At 41.4% G+C, this 18,222-nt stretch overlaps 1 protein-coding gene across 6 annotated transcripts in view; it reads right to left on the reverse strand.

Moving 5' to 3' along the window:
* Nucleotides 1–2,148: 2,148 nt before the first annotated feature.
* Nucleotides 2,149–18,222, reverse strand: part of LOC105926849 (KAT8 regulatory NSL complex subunit 3) — a 17,829-nt gene continuing 1,755 nt past the window's right edge. The window contains exons 2-19 of one of the 6 annotated variants that reach the window (XM_012863321.3): nucleotides 17,796–18,068; nucleotides 17,497–17,667; nucleotides 17,292–17,382; nucleotides 16,929–17,114; nucleotides 16,686–16,814; nucleotides 14,769–14,885; nucleotides 14,580–14,678; nucleotides 14,195–14,266; nucleotides 14,007–14,081; nucleotides 13,743–13,900; nucleotides 9,929–10,181; nucleotides 9,453–9,609; nucleotides 9,037–9,111; nucleotides 8,620–8,793; nucleotides 4,464–4,551; nucleotides 4,114–4,241; nucleotides 3,621–3,727; nucleotides 2,149–2,713 (exon numbers count right to left, since the gene is read on the reverse strand). In XM_012863321.3, coding sequence (XP_012718775.2) covers nucleotides 2,477–2,713; nucleotides 3,621–3,727; nucleotides 4,114–4,241; nucleotides 4,464–4,551; nucleotides 8,620–8,793; nucleotides 9,037–9,111; nucleotides 9,453–9,609; nucleotides 9,929–10,181; nucleotides 13,743–13,900; nucleotides 14,007–14,081; nucleotides 14,195–14,266; nucleotides 14,580–14,678; nucleotides 14,769–14,885; nucleotides 16,686–16,814; nucleotides 16,929–17,114; nucleotides 17,292–17,382; nucleotides 17,497–17,667; nucleotides 17,796–18,004 — 2,526 coding nt within the window. In that variant the 5' untranslated portion in view covers nucleotides 18,005–18,068 and the 3' untranslated portion in view covers nucleotides 2,149–2,476. The other 5 variants (XM_036144466.1, XM_012863324.3, XM_036144467.1 and 2 more) reach the window with 5 other exon arrangements.

An 18,222-nucleotide genomic window follows, 5' to 3' on the forward strand; every position in this document is an offset into this window, starting at 1 on the left:
CAATATCAACTTTTTTTTGCTGATAAACTGTACAAACTGGGCCTAAGAGTGCTACTTTTATGTTACTGTGCGTTTTTTATACTACTGTGTGAACTGGAATGAAATTATGAAATGAAAAGTATCGTCTCTACACATGCAAGCGGCCCTTTTAATGACTTCATGATGCCAAAGTGGCCCCATACAGAAATTAGTTTGACACCCCTGTCTTAAGGCAACTGGATGAACTGAACGGCATTCAGGACTGTCAGAGTAAAGGGTACTGGAGACAATTCACAATATCAAATTCACATTTGTACAAACCTTGAGAAAGACTTCACAATTATGCACTATTGTGGGATGGTCATACACTTAAAATACAGCCAAGTTTGTGCTTATAACGTGACAAAATGTGAAATGGCTCAAGTTTGCAAGGCACCACAGGCAACAGAAAGAATATTGTGATTTTTTCATGCTTTGTCGTAGATATTGTCATTTTTAAATGTATATAAATACAAGAGTGAATAAACAGGAAGAGTAACAGAATAAAATACAGTTTTAGATGCAGCTCACTGGTGGATTGTGCTTTTTTTTTTTTTTAGAACAGGCTCATGGGCACAACATGCGGTCCTCAGGGGCTACATGGTGCCCACAACAGTACAGTAATCATAATGCTGAAGCTTCTCCTCACATCTTGACGGGACCCCCCTCTGGAGGATGGGAGGCAGCTTTTTTTTCCCCGCACAATGTGGCGTTTTGTGTCCATCACAGCAAGCGGAGAGTAGTCTCATCAGAAGGCTGTCAGTCTCTGATGCAGCATCCTGTCAGGCATCTCTCCATGGTAGGTCGAGATGTTCATTGCCGTAAGAAGGGCACAGCGAAACCCAACGAAAAAAAAAAAGTTTTGTTCAGAATGCACCAGAAATTTAATATTTTTCCTATTTTTGCCTTTAAGAGTGATTAGTATAATTATAATTTCAGATTTAGGCATGAGCTGTTAGGAGATTCTCACTGCATTACACCATCTAATTGTTGTATTCAAAACCGACAAGCAATAATTACTGATACTGCTCAAATAATAAAATGTATCAGGACACTTGTAAAGCTATAACATTTTGACTCCGACACATAAAAAGCAAAAACCTAGACAAAACAATACATTTAGGAGCAGCTTTCCTGCTGTTATTGTGCAGAACATTTTTTTTTTTTTTTTTTTGCTCTTTCAGGATTAAAACTGAGGTAGTAAGAGTGATGGGAGGCACTCCTTTAGTTTCCATGCTATGACTTTGCTAGCCTTTTTAAGGAACGAAAAAAAGTTCAAAACATCCAGCTGAACAGCAGTCTGCAGAAAATCAATCGAAGGTGGATGTTAGTTAAATGCAAAGACTTGCTACCAAAGATTTATGGTAAAATTTATCTTGCTAGATTAATCTTGTCCTTTACCTGCATAAAAGGACTGAAATACCATCTTGTTCGGTTTCTCATAATTCACCTGTGTGCACCGCTACTTCTTAGTCCATGGCAGGGTGTATATTAAAGGGCTTGTGTTAACACAGGGGGAGACAAAGCCAAGCCACTGGTCTTCATGTTCAGAAGAGCGGTAAGCAGCTCCAACAGGCTGCAGGGATTGACCTTGGGCTCAGATGAATGCGCTGCGGCCAGTTTCCCCTTTCACCTGCTTGGCTGAAAGATGCTGGGCTACTCAGAGGGTCGCTGTTACACAAGCTGAGGTTTTCTGTGCTCGTTACATGCAGATAAACCTTGGAACAATAACACCCTAGACATGCTGGCACTCCACAGAGAACGTATTTGTGCGATTTTGACTCAAATTGGGGGTTTTGTGCCGCCTATAGTAGTGTTTAATGGTGAATTTGATTATTTAGAGATTTAAGGAGATAAAACAGGAGGGGAACCAATAGACAGCAAACTCAAAACAAAAAGAAAACAGAGCAAGAAGTTTGATTTTAGTCTTTATTGTAACAGCAGAAACAGAACTTAAATAATGCCATGTGTCAACGCCATTATGTCCCTCCAACAGGTCAGCATTCATGTTTATGGAGATTTTACCCAGGAGATTTTAAGGAAGAATTCATAGCATGTTATGAGATAATGAGGCAAATTAATGAAACATGCAATGAAAAAAAACTATAACAAACAACTCCGACAATGGCAGCGGATTGGATCCAATGTTTTAATGCATTTTATAAACCCATCCAACATAATTGTATGTTTAACTCTCCAGAATCAAATATTTAAGCAATTTTGCATTTGTCTTTACATGAACATGAGTCCAAACATGTGCTGCTGATCTTCCATCAGATTTCTTGCAGCTGCACGTCTGACTCTGCAAACTTTACACCAGTTGGCTCCTGCAGAGTGAGCCGTCTTCGCTCTCCTCCACAGAGCTGTCCCCTGCGTCTCTGCGATGCGGTAATCCTCTCTGGTCTAAAGATGTCCTGAACTACTGTTTCCAAAACAACGAGTGAATGAACCCGGGCGTTCAACGTGGCCGTCGTGTTTTGGCAGTCCGACACATACCAGCGGTCTGATTGGTGATGTGTGCCAAGCCGGACAAGCTGCTCGCCAGCTTGGCCAGCCCGCCGTTGGTGAGCAGCTGATGGATGGCGGTGGTTTTGGCGACCCCTCCTGCTGTGACCACAGGCACTGCCCGGAGCAGAGTGCTGCCGCTGGTACCGACGGAGCTCAGCACCGGATCCTGGGAATTTCCACAAACTGCCTGAGAGAAACAAATGGATACAGTTTTTTTTAAAAATGTTTTTCCCCTCATTCACTCCCATCCGTCCAGTTTCATAATTTTAATATTAAAACCCTTATTTGATATTTTTCAGAAGATGGTGGTGATACAAGGAGGGCTTCCGACCTCATCACCAAAGACAAACTTTAATTTTTATGTGTTTTGGGATTCTTGTACTGCTGAACCACCATCTGACCCAAACTGTCCTTAGATAAAATGAAATTATTTCAGAGTCACAATGATGGTTTCAGATTTGAGAACACCGTCCTGTCTCTCAAGCATGGTGGTGATAGCATCATATTGTGGCTTTGTTTTGTTGCCATCGTGACAAAAAGGTGCATTCCCCACAGGGGCAGGATGGAAAAATGAAGAACTCCAAATTCTCCAACTTCCCTTCAAATACACAGCTGGATAATATTAGGTATTCCAGCAGTACAATGATCCCAAACGTGAATTAAAGTGGATTTATAATGAATAAAGCAGGTTAGAATTAGGCTCGTGGAATACATCAACCTTATTAAATATGTGTGTGCTTAAATGCAGGGTCTCTACCAGGAAACTAACAATCGAAATTAACTGTTTAAGATACAAAGAGAGGTCAAACATTCAGCCAGCATTATAGGACCTCATTGATGGAAATTTGTCCAGATGTTGGTTTGGGTGTTTATAGCTTTAAGCTGAAATGTGTTATTTTCATCCTGAGTGGACCAGAAAAAATACAAATCAATAAATGATTAAGGATGCCTCTTGAACGTTCATACCACCCTTAAAAACGGCTTAAATGCTTATTTAAAACCTAAATGAGTATGACAGTCATGGTAATGAGTGTATGTAAACTTCTGACCACAGGTGTAACGTGTCTATTCTAACAAAAGCTTTCCCAGAGTACCTGAGTGCTGCCTGTGCTCGACGCTGTAGAGGGGAGGTTAGGAGCTTTGGTAACGATCTCCTGCAGACTGAAACTTAGGCCTTGCAGAAGACTGCTGGCGGAAGGTGCTGCAGAGAAAACAAGAGGACACACAGCAAAGATAAAAATTAAATTAAAACTCCTCCCGGGCAGATTTTAGAACCAAAACGAACACTTTTAAGAAAACCAAAAAAGGTTTACTACGAGGACACAAACTCAAGCACAAAACTAGGACAACCGTGTCCAAAAAGGGGGGGGGGGGGGGGAAAGGGTGGGGGCAGTGGCGAGCAGCAATGGCGCAAGAGGTGATCAATGATGATGTTTGCTAGAGTATGTTGTCCTCGCACACTGTGTTCAGAACTCCAACCTGACTCGGGCCAACAGACCGCGGCCCGTGCGTTGAGGCTACCGTGAGGAGTTGATTTGCACGGCTGGGTGCAAAACGAGCGTGCAAAGCAGGACAAGACAGAGATACCTTGGGCAGTAGCTGGAGCTTGCACCTGGGCTGGTGTGGAGGACACTGACACCATGCAAGGCTGCACGCTGCTGAATGAGCTGGAGCCTGGGGACAGGGCACCAGACCCCTCTGAGAGACTACCAGACCTGCAGTGACACACAGACCACCAGTCTACTCAGGAGCTACACCAGCAAGGGGCTGCTTGGCCATCGTTTCAGCTCGCTCAGTTCTCAGCACCGCCCCTCATCAATCCCTCTGCACCAAGACACATCGTTGTAAAACAGGGGAGGCGTGGACGTGGGTGGAAGGTAGGCTTAGGGTTTTTTTAGGAGCTCTACATTGTGGCTGTGAAGAGTGGGCGAGCTTACCGCTGGCCTGTGAGAAGTCCAGAAAGCTCCTTGGCACCAGGCACGGTCTGTCCCACTGCCACAGTTAGAGGCTTGCCAGAGACACCCGCTGGGAGGAAAAAGATTAACCCACCATTAGCGGAGGCAGTTATCCAGGTTTGAGAAGAAAAAAAAATAAAGATTTGGTAAGATGGTAGATGCCCCTCAGTTATCAGAAACCCACTACGTTTTATGAATTATGCACCGCCGTGTTTTTAAAGCACTTTCCTCCCACTTTTGTGAAATTGCAAACCAAACCACAACAAACACAAAAGAAGCTTTGGATCTTATCGTTCTGTCTCGAAATCAGCTGCCGGGATCTCTTTTCTTCTGTCTGGTGATTTTAATCAGTGGGGAAACCCTGAGAACAGCGCGGTCGATGCTTTTCACAATAAGCTTAAAGAAAAGCTCACATGTTTTACTGGTTCTGATAGAGTCGGCCAAACTGTGATTGTCAGCAGAAGGGTTTAATCAAGCGTCTGTAAATTAATGCCAAAATTGTGTTTTTCTACGGTAAAATAAGACACCTAAGCTTGAAAACAATCCAGCACACAGTAGAGCTCTTCAAAGCAACATTATAGCAAGAATAGCAACTAGGGCTGGGTATCGATTCAAATTTCAAGAATCGATTCGATTCTGATTCTCAAGATTTAGAGTCGATTCTTTTCAGACTCAAATTGCATTGCTGGTATTAAAAAAACACTTTTTAGCTGTTACCTGAATTACATGTCTGTGTAGTTTATACAACATATTGATACTAGGGGTGGGCGATATGAAGAAAATCTAATATCACAATATCTTTGGGCTATATCACGATACACGATATATATCACAATATGTTCAAATAACCTTGAAAAACAAATGTTTTTAGCCAAATAGTGCCTAAAGTTGCATTGGTATATCTCAAATTAACCTGTAAATTGTTCTTGTTTGAAAAATTCATTGCAAAATAAAAATTAATTAAATTTTTTTATTTTAGCCATTTTTTAACCACAGCTGCACATAGAAGCTTTTCATAAATTACAGTATTGTCACATTAAAGCTCTTTCATGGTCAACAATGGACCTTAAAAAACAGAACATCCCAGCGGCCAAAAGGAACACCAAGGACAAATCTGACACAAAATAAACCTGAAATAAAAGCAGCTCTTTTGTGCTTAAGGCATATAAATCTGTATAATAAAAATGTGACAATCTCAAAAACAAAAGCTTGTATTGTGACTATAAAATCAACTGACCAGTTGCAGCTACATATTCAGAGCATCTCAAAAATATTTCCGTTGCTCTTTAGGTGCTGGGAAATTTTAAATAAACGTTTTTTTCTGTGCCACTTTTAACCTAGCAAAAGAAGACGCCAGTTTCAACAGTTTTACGGCTGGTTTAATTAAAGTTTCCTTCGGTGTGTGTGTGTGTGTGTTGGGGGGGGGGGGGGGGGGGGGGGGGGGGGGAGGGAGTGTCGACACACTGAGTTTACAAGACTCTTCATTTTGCCCTGGATGACTTTTTAGGTGGAACAAATTTGTGCTACTGCTACCTTTTGTGGCAATGGTGTCACGGCATGTTTTGCAAATTACCGCATTTTGTTCAACATCCTTCTTGTGAAATCCAAACCACGGCCATATTATTGACCCAGTGCTGTTTCTTTTCCAACTCATTTTCTTATTTATCCAAAAACGCCCGCTGTCGGCATAGCCCTCGCTGTCTCGTCAACGTAAGTAAGAGCACAGGTTGTGTGTGTGTGTGTGTGCACGCCAAAGCGCTTTCTGCTTTGGAGGAGGAGCGAGTGATGCGTTCACAGCATGTGGGAAAAACTAAACTCACAGTGAATTAAATCAATCTTGCCATGAAAATTGACACTCGATGGTCGCGATAAAGTCATTTTAACCATCGCTTGGAAGAAAACTGGAGATACATCGAGTATATTCGATATATCGCCCACCCCTAACTGATACTAGTATAATATCAACATTCAACAGCAAATTAATAAAGTAATAGCAGCTAATGGAGGCTGTAAGGACCAAACCCTCTCACATGAGACAAATGAGACAAATGAGACACTTACATTCCTATTTCCTTTTTTGTATTTTGTATTTTTTTGGTATTCTTTTTTGATCCATTGTAGATATGAAGATTCACTGTATATAACTGAATGCACCTTCCCTACTCTGCACCTTCTTGTATGAGCCGATGTGACGAGTGAATTTCTCCATTGTGAGATCAATAAAGACTATCTTATCTTATCTTATATTGAGACAATTGCTTTCCCCAACATGCTGTGGAGCAGAATAACCAAACAGATCCAGGGTCATCCAGGATGAGCATAATGTGCGAGTGAGCATTTCCAGCTGACACATTTAAGCTCACAGTGGAAAATGCATTTTTAAAAACGGTTATCCATCTTAAGGAATTAACATGAGAATCGATTCAGAATTAGAAAATCTATTTTTAACACAACCCAGTAGCAACAGGATCATTTTCTAAATAAAAAACCCCTCTGACTTTTTAAAGAGTTTTTTTTAATGGAGTTATCGATCAGCTGAAGCTTTTAATAGGGAACGCTTTGTTCCTGTCACTGCAGCACATTTCTAGCTATTAGAAACAGTAGCTGCTCCCACTGTGAAGGACTCGACAAATCCAGGCTCCCAGCTCAGCAAAAGTGCGCTGAGTTTGGGATCCAAGCATTATACAAAGGTCACAGTCAGTTAAATGCCTGGAGAGCATGGTGCCAATATAAGGATTAAAGTTCCTCTTGAAATGCAGACACCCACCACGATCGTGTTTTAACGTGACGGTGAGGAAATGAGATTCTCTTCAAAATCATCATGGTCCGCTTTACTTAGCTCAACTCGTGTTTTGGGAGGTTTTGCAAAATTTGGCTAAAATAACTTGCATGTTCCACAGTTTTTTTTTTTAAATACCTTTACTTTCTTCCTTACCCACATAAACTATGTGGTAAAAAAACAAAACAACAACTGCAGGATCAAGTTGAGATCACAGGTTAACTGTCAGAAACCTCAAATGGGTTCAAGTCTTTTAAAAGCCTCATTTTCTCCTAATAGACCCGAGACTTTTCAAACGCGTTATGGCGAACACAAACGGCCTTCGCTCTTACTATTTCACCATTTTCTCTCTCTCATGGTGCCAGTAAAGTGTTTTAGTGCACTCAGCGGGCTGCTGAGAGGCATCATGAATGCACTGCATTGGGTCCGTGAGCATCCCCTATTAAATTTCCATAAAATATAAAATGTACAATCTATAAAAACACATCTAGTGCATAATTATTACACCATGTCTCATTTCAGGGTTTAAAATCTAAAATAAATTAACACAAAACATGATAAATATGTATAATTTCAGGTTTTAAAAAATATATTTTAGGTACCACTTTACAATAAGGCTCCTCTTATAGATTTATATATATGTTATTAATTAATCTGTAAACACTTTATAACTCACTCACAAGTGTTTATTATGCATTAATTAAGAACAAGCAAGATACAAAACTGACTGGTTTGGGCTTACAAGGTAATGACTTAGTCTATATATATATATAGGGATGGGTATCGCCAAGGATTAACGATATTACCGTTGTAAACCATGGCAGTGCTGTCCTACAAGTATGTTTCTACAAGCATGTCTCACAGCTTGTATTTAGTTGCACTCCCAGATGAAATGCTAGACATAAAAGTTCTTAAAAAAAAAAGTTCTTAAAATTTGCTTTTTACTCGAAAAAGATTTAATTTATTTTTGTGAAATGAAAAGTAGGGGCGGGGGGATCAATTAATTGGATTTGGTCTAAAAATATCTGAGATTTTATTTTTGAGGCCTATTGCCCAGACCTACTGATAATTGAAATCTGTTGAAAGTTGTCTCTGGTTGGAGGAGGGCAAAATTGATGGCTGGTGCAAATGTCACATATATAGCCCAAAGGCCACATATTTAAAGTCAAACCAAACTTTTGTTGAATTTTCTTATAAAAGCTCCAGGCTAAGATGGCAGATAACGGCCCACTGTGAACCCAGTCTAAGAACCACTGATTCACCCAAAGCTTCAACACCTGGTCCTTGTTTAGATGCCTGTAAGTTAAGTGCTGCTGCAGCATTCCCCCTATAAACCACAGACTTATCCAGGTTTCGTACCTTCAGCGGGGTTCATGGCTCCTCCTGCTGACTCGTTTTGGGAAACAATAGTAACTTTAATCTTTGCTCTCTTGGAGGCCTTGCTGGGCGTGGGACTGGGCGTCTGCCTCCTCTTGCCGTGAGGACGTAGCTCGTCTCTGTCCAGGCCCTCTATCTGATCACTGGTCACTGGAACTGCACCACATGGACAAAGAAGCATGCAGACAATATCAGAAGCCCTGAAGGGATCTGAGTTAATAGTGGTTCATTCTTTTCTCTCCCAAAATGTGTCACTTTTAACCTAGTTTCTTTGATTTACGGTGTGACCTTTCCCCGTAAAAGATGCTACTTTATTTGAATGCATGTGGAAAACGAAGAAGTGAAAAAGACAAGAGAAAAGGCGAGAAGAAAGAAAAGGAGGAGGGAGGAGCTACTTACCAAAAATACAAGGAGTGCCAGGAGGAAGGTTTTTCCTCACAAGCATGTTTTGTTTCATAAAAGCAGCAAACTGAGCTGGAATGAATTGGAGAAAAGCCAGAAAGGAAAGTTGTAGGAGAGGAGACAAGAGGAGGAGAGGAAAGCATTTCAGTCACGTTCCATCTCCCTCCCGTCAGATGTCGTGACACGATAAAAACAAATTACAGTCGTTTTCACATCTCACATACTGCCGTGTCAGCTTGTGCAGGGTTCGGCCAAAGATCGAGGGGACTCGTTCTCGAAAAAGATTTAAACAAATAGGGCCGATACGGGAGGTGCTGGTCCTCGGGTAACAGGAGTCCCTCTGTGTGTGTGTGTAAGCAACCGTGAAAGCTGACAGGGCGTTTTTAATGCGTTAGGAGAGCTGATCAACTAACCTTGAGCCTGCTTGTGAGTGAGCACGGTGCCAGATCGCTGCATGTGGGTCTTGAGGAGCTGCGTAGCCGTGATCAGACTGGACTTTTGTGCCGGAGACAGACCGGACGTTTTAGGTTTGGGACTGGAAGTGGGGCTGCTACAGACACTGGACAAATCCTAATTAGACAAAAGAAATCATAACCATGTTTAAAAAAAAAAAAAAAATGTCTTGGCATTTTCTATGAAGAAAATTGAAGCAGTTCCAAATCTTTTTTAAATTTTTCCACCTGCAGCCAAGCATGGCCAGTTTTATCTTTGCCTTAAACTGTATTTAGATGAGTTTAAAGGTGGGATACAATAGCACAATTGTCTCAACAGCATTAACAAGACATTACAGTAACATGTCACCTTAGCTTTACACCAGATTACATTAGAAATGTCATTTAAACACATGTTTTCTTTAGAAAGTTATTCCTTTAAGGCATTTTCAACTAACCTCTGAACCCGATGGTGAAATGGAAACTCTGAGTGCAGGAGATGAAGGTCGGCCTCTCTCCACGTCAAAGGGAAGCTCCCGTCGAGGCCTTTTCTTCTTTTCTGTGTCCAGGTCTCTCATCTCCCCAGAGCCGTGGCTGTGGCCCTCTGCCCGAGTCAGGACCCCTGACAAAAAGTCCGCTATCTCGTCCTGAATGCAGCGGTCCACCATCGTTTGCGTCAATCCTTCTGACTTCATCTTTGCCGAATTGATTCTGTGGTGGAAATTAATGGGTTATACATTTCTCCAACATATCTAAAAACAGAAATATAAACCCAGATGCAGCCACTTTAACTCCTCATGATCTCTTTAGCTCAGACAAGTTTTTTTTTTTTTTTTTAAAGAGGAATGTTGCTTATTTAGTGGAGAAAGATTTGATAGTCACTGGTTCCAGTGAAGACTTGCATGCAAAAACAAAGCTCGCTGAATCTCTTTTCAGAAATCAGCTGAGACTTATCAGCACAAGTAAACATCTCATCTCATGCTCGCCAATTCGTAGATAGACTAAACAGAAGCAGGTTACACTTAAAACGATTCCCAGCAACATCAGGAGGCCTGTTCTAATAATACACCGAGACAGAGTACAAACCAGCACGTCAGAGAATAATCAATGAACGCTGTGGTTCAACTGAGCAATTTTTTTTCTGAAAAACTGCATGTGGTTGACTGCAAGGTCCACTACCTACAACTACTTCACTTCAAAATGCATTACTTTCCATGCTCAATTTTCTTGTCATTGCTGGTTTTGATTGACATTTTAGATATTTTTTTAACTGAAGCCAACTCAGCAGTGTCATTTCACTTTATTTGGCATCTGGACAAAATTTTTATTTGGTAAACTCTGGACTGGATGCCTGTTCAAATTGTCAACCAGGTCATTGTAACAGCAAAACAGGCTTAAGCTTGGTTGCCTCAGATTTAAGTCTGTTTTCAGTGGTCGGCACAGGTATGCAAAAAGTTAGCTTTAAAAAAACATATTCTGCAAACAAAAATATTAGCTTTGCAGCTGTTAAACCAATGATGAATAAGAACATTTGAGGAAGCTAACGCTAGCCGCTAACTGCTAATAAACGGCTGTCGTCTGTGTCACACTTCTTCAGACAGAAGGTGCTGCATGCACACATAGCACATGACAAACGTGCGCAGCTCTGCATGTTAGACGGGATAGCTGTTTTAGTTCAGGATAAATTACTTTTCAACTTTTACACGACAGTGGAAGCTTATGAGAAGAATATGTTATCCCTCTGTGCCAAGACCGCAGCATTTAGATAAAAACGGTGCGAGCGAGTCGTGTTACTACTTCAGTGTTGTTAGTTATTGAGAGAAACAAGCAACCAGTTCTATTAACTCCACCTTGTAAACAGTATTAATGAACAAGCTCAAAGTTGCTGATAATAAGCAGACCTGGCAACACTGCTGGAAGCCTGGAACACGGTGCTGAACGTTTTTGGTGGTCACTTTCCCCCTCTATCATTCTTTAACGAACGTGAAATAACTCTTTTTGGGTTAATTATTGTTGTAACATCAGTGATATTATATAAAAAATAAAAATCTGATTCATCATTGCTGTGTAGAAACAAGTTTTTGCTATTTTATACATCCTATGAAATATCCCTGGAGGACTACCATAGGGCAAAAAGGTGCCCGGTGTTTAGTACAAAAGTGTTTGAAAAAAAAAATCAAGGTTCCCATGCAGCGACCCAGAAGCCCAGCGCCGAGTCCAGTCTCCTCTCACCTCACGCGGTGCCGGTAATAAACCCAGAAAACTTGGTTACACTACTAATTAAAAGGATTAGACTCACAAAGTGGCGCACTGTTTACAGACGATACCAGAGTCTCTGCTTTTAAAGCAGTGGGAGCTGACAATAGGAGCCGACTGCATCATAAGAAGAAGAAAGGCAAGATGAAAACTGCACCACTTTTTACAATCTTTTTTTTTTAGTGAATGGTGGATGAATATCTTGTTGCGAACGTTATCGTACCCAATAAAATAGAAGCTAACCGGTCCACTAAGGCTGGGCGATATGGCCTAAACTTCACCGTTTCTTTCACTTCTTGTTTCAGACTGGATGGGGTGGAGTAACGTGATTACAGAATGTAGAAATCGATTCTCCAATTATGAATCGATTCTTCAATTATGAATCGATTCTCATATTAATTCCTAAAAATTGATGCCATATAACCAAAGATCCATTTAAAAAAAATTTAACTATTCACTGTGAACTTAAACGTGTGAGCCAGCATTACTTGTGCAGACATGAGCCCACGCTGACAGGCACGTGCAGCGCTCACATTTTACGACCGCGTATGTGGTGTCACACTTTAAACTGCTCAGCAGCAAGAAGTCAGTCCCTCTCTCTGTGTGCACTGAGAGAGCGCCAAGCACCACCTAGTGGTTGAAAGCATGGACGCAACATACATCACAGGAGCCTTTACACTCCAGTCCACCAGGTGAATTTTTTATGTCATATTTTTAATAATGCACCAGGTTAGTGTCCAAATTAATTTTCCCTTTTGGTTTAATAATGTATTTTTGAATTGAATTGAATAGAAAAAGCAGTTGTAGATATCTCTGGTATCCTCTATTTCCTACCCTGGATCTATTTGGGTCTTCTGCCCCACAGCATGTCTGTGAAAGCAATTGTCTCAACATTCAGGGAGCTTAGGTCCTTACAGCCACCATTAACTATCATTACTTTATTAATATGCCACTGAATGTTAATATGATACTAGTATCAATATGTTGCATAACTACACAGTCATGAAATTCAGGTAACAGCTAAAAATGTTTTTAATACCAGCAATCCAATTTGCGGATCGTATTAAAAGAATCAATTCCAAATCTTCAGAATCGTAATCGAATCGATTCTTGAAATTTGAATCGATACCCAGCCTCATGTAAAACGCTGCAAACATAGTTAAAGCTGCCAAGCTCAATAGATGGAGGAGAGTGCAGTATTTTGGGCACAGACTGCACATCTTAATGTAGTTAATCAGGTATAAAGGCACAGTTGCTACATACCGTTATTCATATCACTTAATCTTTAACATATACGCCCTGTTAAGGAAATTTGTTTAGTTGGGCGGTGCATGTATTAAGATAATTAAACTGTGATAGTCCAGGGGAATCATACCATCAAAATAACTGGCTGTCAAGTACCCAGGTGGTGGTGGTGGTGGAGGTTAGTGTTATTGTCCTTTTATCGTTATCGAGGTGAACTGGTCCATTTATCGCGATATTGATTTTAGGCCATATCGCCCAGCCCTTGATATCATAAAGGTCTTTTTGCTATAAAAATGATTTTTGCCCAATAGTTTCTAAATGTGTAGCTTTTAGTTTGTCTGCCGATGCAATATTCAGCCTGTTGGGAGTTTCACAGCAGTAGATGCCCACATCTGACCAAAAAGTTAAAGGTTGCAGAATATGCTTCCAATGCTTCCTCTAATGATTAGCGTAGTAAGCGCTAAAGACAGAGTTAATGCTACTGGTATCATTATCACAACGTTCACCAACTATATTGTTGTTACATGATTTTCTAGTATTGTGCAGCCATACTAGTATCTCCCTGCAGACTGATTATCTAAAAAAAAAAAACTCTGAATATAACAGAGGGAGGATCAAACATTTACTGTAGACACATTTTAAGTCATCTAATGAAGAGGTGGCTCTCAGGCTGTGGAAAACCCGAGTCCGTTCTGTTATAGAACCAGTAACAAACTCTAGCACCAGCTCGGGTTAAGCAATAAACAAACTTATTTAAAGACCGTGACTGACCTGAGGTTGTCGTCTGCTCCTCCGACTACCACCAAGCTGTTGTCTGCCCTCAGCTTCTCCCTGAACTCCTCCATGCCATCCGTGGTGCACTGGAGAGCGTTCTGCCCAACCACAAACAACACGGGGGTCTTCATGTCCAGCAGCGGGTCATCCACATCCTGTCACCCAGCAATGCATCGACAGGTCATCACAACACCCAATTCCAGAGGAAATTCCCCATTTAGACCTTTTTTACAGCGAGCAGGAACATGGTTCAGGTCTTACCCCTCTGGGCCCATTGACTGTGAGGAGCGGAAAGCCAAGACACACCACAGCCGTCAGATATTCCATGAGGGACACCTAAACACACAGCAGCAATAAGTTACAGACAGATCTGAATATTATTTTTATTGAGAAAACACACATCCTGGTGTCAGGATGCATCACTGCGACACAAGTACATCATGTCTTACATGACAAGCGATGAGCGCACCAGCGTTCCAGCCGACCAGGATGATGGGTTTGTGCGGGAAGTGACTGTGAACCTTTTGAAGAAAATTGATGATACAATCACAATTACACCAGCAAAAACACTATCAGTTAAAATATACACGGATCTGTTCACATGGTAGACTTCCAGTTCATGTTTATCCTGATTTTAGATTCTTAGAAATGATTGATGAAGAGAAGGATTTTGTTAGGCTAGTCAAGGTAATATTAAACAAATCACTTTTTATTATGCAATTTCTATGTGACCAACCGTATAACTCCTTATTTCAATGTAAAATACGGGATAAAAGACCCTTTAAATATCAACAGTACAGTCATGAGTGCAACTATAAAGACAGAGAACAATACCTCCATGACTTTGGCCCTGACGGTGCCCAGCATGTGCTCCAAACACTGTGTGATTCCAATATTGGCCCCACTGTTCACATGAGTGTGCACCGGGATGACCTGCAGCATAAACAGCACTCATTAAGCTTTCACCTGAAAGGAAAGTAAAATGCTTTTGATCTGAGACACAAACAGAGGCAGATTTACGACCTTCCCCAAGCAGGAGAGCTGCGACTGCCAAAATCTCATTCGCCGTGACGTGGAGAGGGCCGGATTTGTTGGGCTTGAAGGGGCGATGAGAATCAGAGGAGACCCGGGAAGCTTGCACTACACATAAAAAAAAATACAGATGATGATCCAGTGTATAAAGTCACATTTCATGAGCAGCATTCTGTCTCACAATAAACATCCAACTCCTTGAATTTGAGATCTTTGCAACATTAGAACTTCTGTGAGTTTTATTGGGGTTTTATGTGACAAGCCAAAATAAAAAGGCAACATAAAAGAACATGTTGTAAAGTCAAAGATCACTGATACATAGTTTTACTTTTCTTTTTTTTTATTAAATACAAATCTGAAGTTAGGGCATGCCTTTGTTGTCAGCCCCAGGTTTAGTCAACATTTTGCACAACAACCTTTCAGTGCAAATAGTGCAACAACTCTTTTGAGACTAAAATAGTTGCACTTCTCTGCCTAACAGCTGAGGCCCAGTCAGACTGGATGGAGAGATTCTGTGAATTGTCATGTCTTGCTGTTTAAAATTTAACATATTTATTTCTCAATATATAAACTAGTTTGGATCTAGAAATTAACCTTGTGAAATGATTTAGAAATTTTAATACATTGCCTGAATCCACAGCGCATAAAACACATTTATACCAAAACAACAGTAATCAGAGGCACAAAGTGAACGAGGTGAATATGGGATTGAAGCTGTGTGTGAATAAAATTCAGGGAATTGTTTAAATGGCAACAGTTTTAGAGAAGAAAAGAAACCATATAAAATCATTAGGTTTTATCCCGCTTTGTAAATTAGGGCGGGATACTCTTTGCTATGACTCCAGGTGGGTTTCAGAAGGAGGCTGCTGATTGGCTGTCAGACACAGCTAAGAGAAGTGTGAAGGAGCTCACAGCTAACCTGACTCATGCCAGCTGTATGTTGCTCCGCCTAGCTTCACTCACATACATCTGGGACATCGCCCATTGAAAGTGATTTCCCCAACCAATTTTATGGTCTGGCCAATCAGGACGCAGGGCTGGAGTTTCATAGATGTGACGTAGTGGAGACGCGACCACGACGTGAGACTGTTTTGATAGCAATGGCGGCTCGTCGAGGAAGCAAGCGTTAACATTGATGCTGCTATTTCTTCCGTGTTGTCCAATCTACCTAATGTTGTTTCATTCAAATTGGCAGCAGTGACCAGGTGCTTCCTCAGATTAGAAGTATTCCCGCCGCTGGCTTTGAACTTTGCCTCACAAATATCACAGCGAGTGTAATCTGGGGCACATTTTGAAAAATGGAGCCATACTTTTCAGTGCTGTCTAACAGCCATGCTTGCTTTATCTACTCGACCAGCAGCTACTGGGGCGACAGTGGCGCAGATGTTAGGGATTCTTGTTGACTAAACTGTAGTGTGAAGCGCTGTGGAGGTCGTCAGACTAGTTAAAGCGCTGTACAAGCTATTTACCATCATTACGCTTTTGTGTGTGCAATGCTGCGTTCATGTTCGGCATGTAAACAGTGATGCGTTTAAGTACCGAAACATGACACCGTTTGATTTTACATGAATCGGTACTCTGTAGTACAGATGGGATTAGGTTGGTACCTAAAAAAGTACAGAAATCGGTACCCATCCCTACTTGCCGTCAGATTTTAAAGTGAACTGAGGTTTTGGACGTTGACTGGGCTAATCTAACACATTAATATGCCTTGATTTGAATAACTCCATTGTAGATCCAGCTGCACATTAATAATCAGGGTGCTGATACAAAGTGGACATCTGCCCCAGTCTCAAGTCTTTTACAGTCAGATTTCTTCATGATTTGATCCCTACCATTACTGACAAATAGTTATGCAAGGCGGTTAAAAAAAAAAAAATCCACCAAATTAATTGTAATGATTTTTACCGGTTTGTTCTGTGACAAAACTCCGACAGCAGGATCCCAGGGACGCTTCAAAAGCAGGGACAACGCCTCTGCACTGGGAGATCCAGTCTTTGCAGACGGGAGTAACATTCTGTCAATCAGCGTCGGCAGCTTTACAGAAACAGAGACGACGGGAAGATATATCAAAACTCAACTGTTTGGCCAAGCAGGCAATGAAAATACAGAAACTAGTGTTTGGTTTTCAACCAGTGACTAAGCGCATACCTTGCTTTTTAAAGTCTGTAGCACATCCAGGTAGGCAGCAAGCATAGGAAGGCTCAAAGAATCGATCATTGTGGTGTGCAGCCACTGCGTCAGCTTGGTTTCCCAGCTTACGCTGGCGAGCGCGTGTCTAACTTTCCTAGCACACTTGTCTACAGCGACCCTTCGCAGGATTGGCTCGTTGGAAGCCTGACAACACAGATGAAGAAAAACCTGTTGTTACTGATGAAAGGTAACACTGAATGGTCTTTAACCTAAAGTCAAAATCCAACAAAATCCTTTAACCTTTACGAACTACTACAAATATTAACTTTGTCAAGCATTGTATATTGAAAGGAATAAATAAGAGAGAAAAAAAACAGTCACATTTTCATTGGCCAAACGTGCCAGTCTTTCCGCCTGAAGAGCTTTAAGGACTTTGTTGAACAATTTGTTCTGGGTCACTGACCACCCCGCCCTGAAATAGAAAAATAATCTCAACACGTTGTACTGCCAATGGTGTAGTTGACTTCTCACTTGTTATTTAAGCACCAAATTCTGCAGTATAAGGGATCAACACGTGTTTGATTACTTGTTAATATGTTCTTCCCAATCATCTGGGGGTGGGGGGCCGTCGGCAGCCGTTCGAGCAAACAGGACATGCCTCTCGCACTCCTTCATCACGCTTAGAGCCTTCTGGTTGTCATACAGAGGAACGGGTGTCGGTGTGACCGTTTCCACGTCTAGTAATGATTCTGAGTCTCTATATGGGAGAAGAGAAACAGAGGAATCATTTGAGGAACCGCTGTTAAATAATCCAACTCCCCCTGAGGTAGATGAAAAGTAGTCAGTCAAGTGTTTTCTTAGAACAACTTTTTTTTTTATACTCACGGAGAAGGCTCAGCTTGACGACGTGGGGTTACAAACAGCGTTCTGGTGGGCCGAGCGCTGCTGGCATCTGGGTGAGCGTTCCACGGTTTGGCGTAGCTGTGGTCCAGGAACACCAAGTCCAGCTCGCGTTCATAGGCCGACAGCTGGAAGAGCAACGACGTACCCATCTTGCGCGCTGATGTCTGCAAGTCTTTATCCCCACGGTGCATGATTTTTCTGAGCCAAGCACGGCCCAAAAAAAGACCCCAGCCACTGGTGGGGGCTCAGACCAACCTGGAGAAAAACAGAATATTCAGGGACGCTTAAAGGAATAACAAGAAAACAACCGGTCTCTTATGATACTGCCACATATAGAATTGATGTAAGAATTAGTGTTTAGTAAACTTATAACTTATATATATATTAGTCAACAATCTGATGTTATCAA

Source organism: Fundulus heteroclitus, chromosome 12, assembly GCF_011125445.2.
Source record: "Fundulus heteroclitus isolate FHET01 chromosome 12, MU-UCD_Fhet_4.1, whole genome shotgun sequence".
Classification (NCBI taxonomy): domain Eukaryota; kingdom Metazoa; phylum Chordata; class Actinopteri; order Cyprinodontiformes; family Fundulidae; genus Fundulus; species Fundulus heteroclitus.